Below are 12,827 nucleotides of genomic sequence, written 5' to 3'. Positions count from 1 at the left end.
CAATTGTGATGCTCCCAGGGTCAAAGTGACCGCTGGTATTTTTGAGCTTGTTCATTTGAATCTCCCTGGAACTCTCATCCAAATGAAGCATTTTTCCTTGTCTCACCATTAATAAGCCAACGAATAGAAAAGATGCACGCAAATTCAATTACTTTAGCACAATCATACAGTTATTATAGCAAAATATGTATCCAGTCACATGGCACCTCAAAGAAATCGTTGAAGTCTGTCAGTAATTTGAGAACTGGCCTGTTTCAGTAATAGCTTAATAACTGCAAAGGTTCTGGTCTTCGTTAAGCATTTCTTAATAGGTATGTGAAGTACAGACAGTTCCAGATCTCAATTAAATGGTCAGAGACAGGCAACAATTTAAAAAAAGAAAAGATACAAATATCATACATAATGATATTTGAAGTGCTGTGCACAGGAACTAAAATTTATGCAGACTGGGAGACTTAATGTAGGTTCTGAGAATTTTTTCCAAGGTTTAATTGATGTAAAAAATATGAAGGGGGCACACAGCACGTCCTCCTGAAGCCATCATCACTGGGTGGAGCAGCTCTTACAGGTGCAGCAGATGCTTCTCCACCATACAGGAAAACTTCAACGCTGGCTGGCAGCATCACTGCATGTTATCCTTGCAGAGCTTTAAAAATGTTGCTAGGTCAGATATATGTACATATAGCAAAAATACTTGAGAATTTAGTCTATCTAAGCTAGCTAAGTGAATTTCCACAGTTTTCCACAATCTTGCCCCTCTTCTCAGCCCTGGTGAGGCCACATCTGGAGTGCCATGTCCAGCTCTAGTTTTCACTGAGCAAGGAAGTCATGGAGCCCCTGGAGCAGACCAGCAACGGGCTACAATGATGATTGAAGGACTAGATCATTCTTCCAGGGAAAAGCTGAGGGAGCTGGGCCTGTTCAGCCTCGAAAAAAGACAACTGAGAGGGGACCTCATTAGTGTCTGAAGGGAGGGTGTCAGAGGACAGATCCAGGCTCTGCCCGGTGGGACAAGAGGCAATGGCACGAACTGAAGCACAGGCAGCCCCACTCGAACATCAGGAAGCACTTTGTCACTGCGAAGGTGACCGTGCACTGGAACAGGCTGCCTGCCCGAGAGGTTGTGGGGTCCCCAGAGAGGCTGTGGAGCCTCCCTCACTGGAGATACTCAAAAACCGCCTGGACAGAATCTTAATGTGCTCTACAGAGTCCTGCTTGCGCCGGCCTGCTGGACTAGATGACCCCATCAGTGGTCCATTCCAGCCTTACCCACCAAGTAATTCAGCGATTTTAAATCTCTAAGAAATACTAAAACGGAGTTAGCCACGGCACGGCTGATGGCTTAATTAAATTTTGAAGGCAGACCTTTATCACCAAAGGGTAATTCAGCGGGCATCAATACACATTTTAACACACACTGCAGAAATTATTGTTTCTATTAAATTCGCTTATGCTGCTGAGGCTGCAAACGGTGAATACTGCGCTAGGAACCGCAGGAAGAGGAACGCCCGACCAGACTGAAAAGCCTGAGACAAAGGGGGTTCGGGAGAAGACCAGTTAATTTCAGCACAAGGAGCGGGAAAGAGCGGGGAGCACGGCAGGGGCGGGCCGGGCTCCCACGGCGAGGGAGCGGCGGCGGGGCGGGAGGAGGCGCTTCGGGCGCTCCTGAGGGCTGAGGGCGGGCCGGGCCGGCAGGAGGGCAAAGCGGCGGCGGAGCGCACCGGGCCGCCATGGTGCTGCTGGTGGTGATGGGCGTCAGCGGCTCGGGGAAGTAGGTACCGGGCGGGCGCGGAGCGGCGGCGGCGCCGGGGGCTCGGCGCTGCGGGAGCGGGTCCGGGTGCGTAACCTGCCCTTTGTGCTTCCCCGCAGGACCACGGTCGGGTCGCGGCTGGCGGAGAAGGTAGGAGCGTGTGGAGCCGCCGCCTCGGAGGCGGGCCGGGCCGGGCAGGCCCCTCCCAGCGCCGGACCCACGGCCTTCGCCCGGGCCGCCTCTCGCCGGCGCAGGGTCCCCTGCTCCGGCTTCGGCTCAGTGCCGTGATGCAACAGCTGTTGCTGATACCGAGCTGCCTGGGTGTTTTGGTTTGATTTGCTAATCATCATGCTGTAAACGGTGATTCACACTGTGGTGCAAGAAGCCTGTAATTTCTTAAGTGTCGTCTTTGTAATTCTGAAGTTATTGTTGCCTCACCTGATCTAGCTGAATGATCCATAATTTTTTTTTTTTCCTTAGTTGGGATGGAAATTCTACGATGCAGACGATTATCATCCTCTAGAGAATAAGAAGAAAATGGCAGAAGGGATACCACTAAATGATGAGGTACATTGGATAAACCCTGAAAAAACTGTCATCCACACACGTTTTTCTCTGTAACTTCATGCACATCTAGGTTGTGGTTTACTATGTAAACTAGTCTGACTGTAAACTCAAGTCTGCATTTGGTAAGGTGAGGGAGGCTTCTTGTGTCAAAAAGGATTCTCTACAAAAAAGTATTTTATCAAATGCTTGTCAGCTCACAAGTGCTATGCTGCTGTTTCAGGATTTGTGAGGAATCTCCCCCTCTACAGTTCACACACAGAGCTGCAGTTTTGGATTAGAATCATAGAATCTTAGAATATGCTGAGTTGGAAGGGACCCACAAGAACCACAGAATCCATAGCATGGCCCTACACAAGAAAACTCAAAAAATTTGTTACCCTTCTCCCAAATCACTTTTCATTTATCACCGTTCCTGATTAACTTGGGAGGTCCTAAAAGACTGGAGGTTGGCAAATGTGGCCCATCTCCAGGAAGGGTTGGAGGGAGCTGCATGCCTGTAAGTCTGGCCTCAGTGTCAGGGAAGGTTATGGAACAGATTGAGTACATCACATGGCATGTGCATGACAACCAGAACATCAGGACCAGACAGCAGGGGTTTGGGAAAGGTAACCTTACCTCCTTCTATATCCAGGTGAACAAAGAGATGAGGGAAAGGCTGTTGATATAGTCTGTCTGGATTTCAATAAAGCCTTTGATGTCATTTCCCAAAGCATCCTCCTTGAGAAACTGGCTTTTCTTGTCTAGGATGAGTGTACAGTTTGCTGGTTAAAAACTGGCCGGTGGTCAGGCCCAGAGGGTGTTGGTGAATGGAGCTACAGTCGATAGTCACTGGTGGGTTTCCCCAGGGATCAGTGTCATGGCAAATCCTGGTTAACATCTTTGTTAATGATACAGAGGGGATTGACTGCATTCAGTAAGCTTGCAGGTGGCACCAATTTGGATGGAAGGGCTGATCTGCTGTAGGGTGGGAAGGCTCTGTAGAGGAATCCAGACAGGCTGGATCAATGGGCTGAGGCCATTTTTCAACAAGGTGAAGTGCCAGGTACTGCTCTTGGGTCCCAACAGCCCCAGGCAGGACTACAAGCAGAGGCTGGAAAGCTGTCCAGCAGAAAAGGGCCTGGGAGTGCTGGACAGCAGCAGGTGAGTGTGTGAGCCAGCACACTCAGGTGGCCAAGAAGGACAATGGCATCCTGGCCTCTATTAGCAATAGTGTGGCCAGCAAAAGCAAGGCAGCAATTGTCCCCCTGTAGCTCATATTGGCGAGACCACACCATGAGTGCTGTTTTCAGTTCTGGGCCCCTTAATTCAGGAAGGAGATTGAGGTGCTGGAGTCAGTCCAGAGGAGGGCAACAAGGCTGGTGAAGGGTCTGGAACACAAGTCCTGTGACGAGCGGCTGAGGGGGCTGAGGGTATTTTTACCCTGGAGAGAAGGAAGCTCAGGGGAGACCTTATCAAGGGGATACCTTAGAGGGGAGAGACTCTACAGTTACCAGAAAAGAGATTGTGGTGAGATGGGAGTCAGCTTCTTCTCCCCAGTAACAAGGAATAGGACAAGGGAAAATGGTCTGAGGTTGTGCCAGGGGAGATTCAAGTTGAATATTAGGAAAAATGTCATCACTGAAAGAGTGGCTAAGCATTGGAACTGGTTGCTCAGAAAAGTGGTGCAGTCACCATCCCTAAAAGTGTTTAAAAAACACAAGTAGACACTTAATGTTGTGGTTTAATTAACATATTGGTATTCAGTCAAAGGTTGGACTGGATGATCTTGAAGGTCTTTCCCAAGCCTAATGATTCTATGATTCTGAATTGCTGCATGTGCCTGAGAGCACTGACCAAGTGTTTTGGAACTTGGTTAGGCTGGTGCTGTGACCACTTCCCTAGTGAGCTTGTTCCAGTGCACCATCCTCTGTGGTGGGGCCTTTTTCGAAGTCAACCTCTCTGACACAGCTCCAGGCCATTTCCTCAGGTCCTGTCACTGAGCACCACAGAGATCAGTAAGAGAGATCAGTGCCTGTCCCTCCTCTTCTGCTCACAATGAAGTCTAACTGCAGTGAAGTCTGTCTTCAGACTGGTCTTCCCCAGGCTGAACAGACAAGTGACTTCAGCCACTCCTCATACACCTTCCCCTCAAGGCCCCTCAAGCATCCTCAAGGTCCTCCTTTGGATGCTCTCTAATATATTTATAATCTTCTTAAATTATGACACCCAAAACTGCAGACAGGAGTCAAGGTGAGGCCGCCCTGCTGCAGAGCAGAATGGGACAATCCCTTCCTTTGCCCAGCTGGCAATGCTTGAAGTACCAACACCTTAATTAATGGCACAGATTGAAAAAACGGTTTTTCCATTTGCCATCAATTAGGACAGTGGTTTACAGTTAAAGCCACTTTTCCTGTACGGAATCAGGAAGCATTTTAAAAGTTTATGTCCACTACTTCTAGAGAAATCTACACTTATGAATGTACATAAAGACTTTTAAACAAAGAATATAAACTAAACAATCCTGGTGAACACACAAAATCAATCTGAAACTATATGGAGCTTAGAAACAGGGCAAGATGCAGTAATGGGATCTTTTGAAAAAGACTTTGAGAATTTAGCTGTAATAAAAAAATTTTGCGAATTTGTTCCTACCTTTATTTTGCAAGGTTTCCACCTTTTTAAGTACCTCAAATCTTTTGGGAGATGTCCTTAGCTAATGAAAAAAAGTACTCTAGATTCTAGTTAAAAACTTGGATCTTTCACTAGTGGTTGGAAGCCGGTATGTTGTCTGTATCAGCATTACACACTTGAATGACTAAACCATCGGTGCGTGGTGCGAGAGGATAGCATTTCTTCTGGAGAGGTGGAAAATTGTGAGGGCCTTCTTGAATGCCAAGGAGAAGTTACTGTGTAATGACAGCAAAAGAAAATTGTTGCATTTATTTGTCTGTGTTGTCAGTTGTTGTGCTCACTCAGCAGTATCAGCATTGAAAGATAAAATGGGAGCACTTGTTTAGTTTTCATTAGGCATGACTGAAGTTTGTGGCAGCTTAAAATTTCAGATTAAGCAAGCATCTGATTAATCACTTGTGTTTGCCTTAGTAATGGACAAAAGTTTTGAGAAATTGGGGGTTGTGGTTACATTTATTTGTAAGTACTACTGACATAAATATAATTGTATAATTATATAACTAAATTTAGAACTGTCTGTTTCTGAAAGCTTCAACTTGGATCCAAAATGGGGATTAGATGTGTGTTTGACACTATATCAGGGAAAAGAAATAACAACTCTATCTGTACATTTGAATAACAGAAGCAAGAGATAAGCTGCCTGTCCTTCAGAGGTGCATGCTACACTTGCATACATATTACTTCCATCATATATTTGCAGGGATCTGTAATGTAGAAAGTACTATTCCACTAAAAGTGTCTTATTCATAATATGCCTAGCACTTCTTATTAGCCTTCAGGCAGTGTAGCAAATCTATGTAGGAAGAAAAAGATTCAAAATTGAACTTGCTGTACAGTTTAATGCTAATTTTATCTCTTAGTCAAATGTCTGAGATGTTAGAAGCAATTGTTTCAAGTTAATGTCTGAAAAATTTTCCACTAACTTGTTTTCTTTCCAGGACAGGATTCCTTGGCTTTGCACATTGCATGACATACTAAGGAGGTAAGAGAATATCTAGTTTTAAAAAGTTTTAAAGACAGAAGTAAAGTACCAAATGTATTTTTCCCCACTGTATTGCAAAGCAGAAATATAAGTGGTAGTGTAAAGAAACGCTGCAGGTAGTACAGCCATTCTATTTTTACTAATCTAAGCTGTCATAGTAATTGCTGATGGTGAGCTAATCCCTGAGAAATAAAGTGGGAAATTGTTGCCAATCTACTATCTGTGTAAAAACTAATTTCAAGGATCCAGTTTATTAATAAGCCTGACATTAACTACTTACAAAGAACATAACCACAAAATGCACTAATAACAACAGTAGGATAAAATAGTTATTTTGAATAAGATACAGTGTCAAGTTTGTTTGACACTGTTAGTTTGCTTGAGTGTACTCTGCTAATTTGCAGATGACACCAAAATGGGAGGAGTACTGATGCAGAGGGACCATGAAAGGCTGTAGAAATGGATTGGTAGGAACCTTTTAAAAATGCAAAGTCCTGCCCCTGGGAAGGAACAACGCCAGGCACGGTATGGACTCTGAGGGGCACTCACTGGAAAGCAGCAGAAAAGGGCCTGAGGGAGTCGTGGTGGACAGCCCCAGTTGGATAAATGCCAGCAATGTGCTCTTCTGTCAAGACAGGCCAGCAAAATCCTGAATCCTGGGCTGAATTAGACCAAGTATTGTCAGCAGGTCAAAGGAGGTGATCTTTCCCCTCTCCTTTTGCACTGAACTACTCCATGAGTTCTGGGCTTCTCATTATAAGCGACGCCTGGACATACTGGAGAGCATCCAACAATGATGAGGGGACTGGAGTATGTCCCAAATAAGGAAAAGGTTGGGAAGGCAGGGACTGCTTAGACAGGCTTTACACTTGTTTCTGCACATTAGGTGAGCCTACCTCATTGGAACACGGGTTAATTCACTGAGAAATTTGTCTGGATTGATTTGCTGGATCCATTACTTTATGTTGTGTGATAGCTCAATGCCACTGCCCAGCTCTGGAAATTTTACAAAATCAACTATATTTTAAAAGCGCCTAATGCCATTGTTTAATTATTAGTACTTATTAGTAGCTGAGGCTGTCACTGACTTTCCTAGGTGATAATGGTAGGTATTAGAAGTTCTTACTTCCCTTTGAACCAAAATCTGATGACCACAGAATGATTTTTAAAAAGGTTTATACCTGATTCTAATTTTATTATAGAATATATTTTCTTAGGAATTTTATTCACTTTTCACAGAGACAACTAATTCTGGATTTGCTTTTTGATGGAACAGACACACCCAGAGTTAAATGCTTTAAGAAAACCTGTCAGCAGAAAATACATGTGAAAAGCATTTACTGACCTGCAATCTCTTGTTTAATCTGAAGTAAGCATATATGGAATGCTGCCAGTGAGTTGCAGGAAACATAAATTACAGTTAAATCCAAGACAGTGACAACAGGTGTTGAAAATATTGTGTATTTCAGAACAGTGGTCTGTACTGTTTATCAGCAACTTACCTTCAGAGAGGATAGTACAGTAATTTTACTGATAATGGAGAGGTATTTCTATGGATATTTAGTTCCTGTTCTCAGCAATCAAGGAAATGATCTTGACACTTCCTTGTGCTAGAATTGAATTTAATTTAGGAAAGAATGGTGGGTAATAGACAAGGTCCTTAAAATTGAGATTTTACCAGAAGGTTGGCTAGGTTTGAAACAAAGAATTAAAAAGTAAAGAATAGTTCATCAAAAACTAAGACAATAAAAAATGCCTAATATTTACTATGCTTGCAAAATTAGGAAGAGAGGCAAACTAGTTTGTAATAAATGGAGCCAAAACTTGCTAACAAAGTGAGGAGTGCAAAGCTACCCTTAATAAATAATAAATCCAAAACCCCAAACCAGCAAAAACTGAACTCAAAGCCTAGAATGTACCCAAAAAATCTAAAACGCATGCTCCAAAAACAAAGTTAAAAAATTCAAGTGCATTGAAAAGTTTAGAAGCCTTTGTCAAAAACCTCCAACAGCCCCTAAATTAAAAAAGCACAAGCGCAAAAAAACTTTTAGTTAATTTTAATACAAAGCAAGAGTAAACAAGACTAAGCAAAGCTAAAACATGAATATGTATTAGGCATATTGTGTAATCCTAAGCTTTTAAAAAAATAAATAAATCAGTACTTTAAAGTTGCAGTGTACATGCTTTAAAAAAAATTATCCCCATGCACCTCAACACTAAATAAATGCATACCTACTTCATAACTGTCATTTCTCACAAGTTATGAAGTCTTTTCCACATATCAGGTTGACCTCACTTTCAAATTACATCTTTACCTGGACTAGAAATTTGGTTTCAAAATCCTGTCAAAATTACTCAAATACCACTGTCAATATGCCACTACTCCCATGGCTGTCCTTCTTGAGGAGCTAGGGCTTGTCTACCTTTTTCAGCAGAACTAACAAGCCATTTTTGTCATACCACATATAGCTATGTAAAGGTTTTTGGGTTTTGGATTTTTTTTTTTGATAGAGAAGACACATCTAGACAAGATACCATTCTGGCCTGTTCTGCACTGAAGAAGATGTACAGGCGTGTGCTAATTAGTGGAGCATCTGCAATTGAAAGCAAGCAGCCAGACCAACCAGGAGAAAAACCAGCACTGAAGATCCTCTTTGTTCATTTGGATGGACCTATGGACATCATTGCTGGCCGCCTGGAGAAGCGGAGAGGTCATTTTATGCCACTTGAACTTCTCAAGTCTCAGTTTGATACTCTAGAGCCACCTAGTGCACCAGAAAACTTCATTACTGTCAGTCTAGAAAAATCTCTTCCAGAAATAGTGCTAGAGATTGAGCGTGCCATTCTTCAGAATGAGGCTTTGCCGGAGTAATTTCCTGAATTGACACATAAAGAAATTCACTGAAAGACAGCAAGGCCATGAGACAGGATTTTAATTATTAAAATGATTATTAAAACAAACCCATTTATTTTTAAGAGCTGGTTTACTAATCAGATTTTTTGGTCATGGCCCTGTAAAAGACATATAAGATGTAATTTTCAAGAACTGTTAACTTTTTAAGCCCTTTATTCTCTGAAGTTAAAATTCTCATTTTAGTAAGTCGCTTTTGAAAATCCTGGCAAGGGTCCCACAGAGTAATTTATTTTCTTAATTTTAATATTTACTCTGTCAGACACTGAGATGTGCACATTTGCTATTACAAGATCAATAATTTACAGCTTTGTTTAAAATAACACTATTTTCCCCTACAAGAGGCAGGAACACGCACAATTGTTGGAGTGTGAAAAACAAAGGCCTGAGTTCCTCAGAGAAAGATCAAAATCCAGGGTTTGAATTAAAGCCTTTAGAGAAATTAAAATATATTAAGCCACACAGGCATGAAATAGAGCTGTAAGCTTAAGTAAATAAGTTAAGTAAGAATATGTTTTAAGTGCCTTAAAGAGCAAAAGCATTAGAATCTGGTGTAAAAAACAAGCTTCAAAAACATGCTTCAGTAAGAGCTCAAAAACATAGTTCTAGACATAGAAAAAATATAGTAAGAATATTGCTTACATTCTTCAGATAGAACAGATAGGCTATATGCACAAATTATATGTAAACTTTTGTATTACAGAACCAGAATTCTGATAGGTTTAGAAGAAATGCTTCAGGTTCATGTTTTTAGCTCACTGGGTAATTTGTAATAAAATCCGTGTATTGGAGTGAGAACGCTCTCACTCTCTCCTCTCCTCACTGCCATCATCATTGCCCAGAAGACCACAGGAGCTGCTCTGCAACTTCGGCCCTCTCAGGGTCCTGCAGCAAGAGCTGCTTCTATTTCCAATCATGACTTCTAATCAGGACTCTATGCCAAAAGCTTTTAGCATGGACTTTAACACTTGGGACTCTTTGTCTTTTGAGACTATGTGCCTTTACAATAAACAACTTTATAGCAACTGAAAACTGCTCTGCTCTTTTGAAGAATTAAACCCATAACAATCTCAACACATGATGAAGTTCCATACATGATGCTACCCCTGTCTCACTGCCAGATTTTCATCAAGTTGTAGGTTCTTGTGTTTGTATCCTTGACCTCACCAGAGCACTGATGACTTCATGAGAACTTTTCTGATCTCTTAGTGTATGACCATGAAGCTGAAAAATGTGAGAAAAAAAAAAAGGTGGTGGTGATGCACTATACAAAATGTAATTAAATGGAAAGCGTTAGAAATAAAACTTGAGTGGTATCTTACTGGCTTCAAACTTAAGAGCTTTTATGTGAGTCAACCAGTGATTTAAGGTACTGAAATCAAGATTGATAGACATTTCTTTCTTTCTGAAAACTTACTGTTTCACAGTTGGACCTTTTCCTTCGCTTCCCAATGCTGGTGGGCACCTCAGTGCATGTCAGTGCAATTGCTTTAAAGCTTTTGATTAAACTATTCCTAATACATATTTTTCTCATCCTTTTTTAATAACAATGAGAAAAAAATTCCAAATACCTGATCAGTCACCCAGCTGACAGACTTTAAGGTTAAAGTCCTTTTTTACCACCAAGGTGTTTTCATGTTGTGTTATACAAGACATGCCTTTTCAGCTTAATGTTAGGAAAACCTGAAATAGTTTCTCTAAGAAAGATTGAGTCTTGTCTGAATGGAGACATCTCCATGTGGTATCACACATGGGTATTTTGTGTGTATCGTGCAATTTTTTTTTTATTCCTGGGATGATAATGAACTCTTGTGGAAGAACACCTCATGTCTGAAAGCATCTTTAGTGTAATTTTTACCTAGGTAAGTAGTTGAAAAACATTAGTCATGGTTCTCAATATGTATGAAAACAGTAAGGGCTTTGTGGTTTATGCAGCAAACTACTGTGCTTAAATTAGTGCAATAAATGGGCATTATCTTACTGAAAGCAGCAATTTTTAGACACAGAGTTTAGGAATTTTAGGCATTAACCTACCCATAAATTTTCTGGGTATACCTACCCAGGTATTTTCTGTTTATTGTGACTCGAAGGGAGAATACCAGGCAGTTAGCAGTTTTAGTCTATTGCTGTACACTGCAGGGGATCTCACCTCAGAGCTTGTTTGTTCCAAAAGCCAGGATGCAAGTTTAAGACACGGAGGCAAAGTTAAGTGCAAGAGACAAGGATGTCTGTATGCTTCTTAATACTCTCAAATTTCAGAGCGCTCTTCAGTGACTTGTCACACCTGTACAAATTTTGCAGCTATGAAAATCAGACACAGCACCCTCTTGTGGCACCTCTGCTGTTAAGGAGGTCTTCATCTTTTCCAATACACCATTTTATAAACAGTTGACTAATGTACCCATTATTAAATACAGATTTATGCTTACTTTCTTTCACACACAATAAAGCCAGACCAAGACTCTGTGCAGCAGCTGCATCATGTCACACATAGACATGATCAGACCTTTAAGAGATTTTTTTTAAAAAGGGACATTTTTCACCAACAGAAAATTGTACTCAACAGTTAAAAAAACTTCTCTTTTAGAGAGTTTTATGTAAGCAGCTTGGATTTTGGGAGGCTTCTAAACAAAGTACTATGTTTGTATGTACAGGCAGTTCACGCTTCTTCAAATTAAGTCAGGGTATTTCAGGGTCTTTGCTTCTATGTTGGAAATATTTCCTTCCCTTACCCTTTTGATATATTTGCATTTTGCTTTTACTTAAAAGATACTGCAAAGAAGGTTGTTGTCAACATGATCAGTTGTCTTACCTGCTGTTCTGAAAGACAATAAAGCATTACTTCTGTTCACTTGTGTTTCTCTGCATTACAAATTAATAGATTAAGATGTGAGTTATCCCAATATTAACCACATGAAAGTACTCTCAGAGTTTAATCAAGCTGTGCAAGTATGCAGTCGAAGAAAAAGGTAGCAGAACAATCCCTGTCCAAACACAATCCTACATTTCATTTACTTGATTTTGGTGTAATTTGGTTTTTTTGTTGTGAGGATTTTTTTTTTAGTTTTGTTGTTTTTAAACAAACACCACTATTCTAGGGATGTCATGTTGAGGTTAGTTGGGCAGGCTTTTAGTATTTAGTACAACTTACCCAGATGCAAGTGCTCTGTGTGTATTTTGAAATGTATTTAAGCAAATGCAGCAAAAACTGAGGAGGAAACACCTGGAATTAGAAATTGCTTTCCCTCTCTAAGCACAAATTATCCATGCAAGGTACATGCACTATACATTCTCAAAAAATTGTACTAAGCACAGTTAGTAACATGCTGTTTAAATACTGTACCTACTGGAACATAAATATTTTTCAGTGCTGAAATGAGAAAATAAAAATGAAATGCTATCTTTGCCAAACTGCACAAGTTATCTATACAGGCAAAGGAACAGACTGTAAATTGGTATGTGGGGTTTTCTTTTGGTTTTTTTAAAATTAATTATATTTATTTTATTATGACAGGTTGTGGTATTGTGGGGGGTGCCTACAGGAATGACTTCTGTGAGAAGCTGCTGGAAGCCTCCTCCACCCCTGTAGAACCAATCCCAGCTGGCTCCCAGACAGAGGTGCCGCTGGCCAAGGCTGGGCCTATCAGAAACGGTGGTCACACTTTGTGATAACAGATTTAAGGCGGAAAAAACTGTGATTTCACAGACGTAATGGCAGCCAGAAAAGAATGCAGTGAGAACACGTGAAAAGAACGACTCTGCAGGCACCAAGGTCAGTGGAGAAGGAGGAGGAGGAGGAGGTGCTCCAGGCACCGGAGCTGAGATTCTCCTGCAGCCCCTGGAGCAGCCCAGGGTGAGACAGCTGTGCCCCTGCAGCCACAGAGGTCCAGTCCATGGGGGTACAGAGACCCACCTATGGTGGAGGAGCTCCAGGCTGGAGCACATGG

The 12,827-nt window shown here is 41.5% G+C and overlaps 1 protein-coding gene across 2 annotated transcripts; it reads left to right on the top strand.

The window, feature by feature from the left end:
- The first annotated feature begins 1,426 nt into the window (after positions 1-1,426).
- On the top strand, positions 1,427-12,612 carry IDNK (IDNK gluconokinase). Of its 2 annotated transcripts, XM_056513255.1 has the most exons (5): positions 1,427-1,771; positions 1,870-1,900; positions 2,231-2,317; positions 5,926-5,969; positions 8,481-12,612. In XM_056513255.1, the coding sequence occupies exons 1-5, from the start codon at positions 1,731-1,733 to the stop codon at positions 8,839-8,841; spliced, it is 564 nt and encodes a 187-aa protein (XP_056369230.1). In that variant the 5' UTR covers positions 1,427-1,730; the 3' UTR covers positions 8,842-12,612. The 2 variants fall into 2 exon arrangements, with proteins under 2 accessions (XP_056369230.1, XP_056369232.1); XM_056513257.1 differs by lacking the exon at positions 1,870-1,900 and having other exon boundaries at positions 1,681-1,771.
- The last annotated feature ends 215 nt before the right edge of the window (positions 12,613-12,827 follow it).

The sequence above is a fragment of the Oenanthe melanoleuca genome, chromosome Z (genome assembly GCF_029582105.1).
Source record: "Oenanthe melanoleuca isolate GR-GAL-2019-014 chromosome Z, OMel1.0, whole genome shotgun sequence".
In the NCBI taxonomy this organism is placed as follows: Eukaryota; Metazoa; Chordata; class Aves; order Passeriformes; family Muscicapidae; genus Oenanthe; species Oenanthe melanoleuca.
The sequence above is the reverse complement of the archived record's forward strand: the minus strand, read 5'-3'. Positions and strand labels throughout refer to the sequence as shown.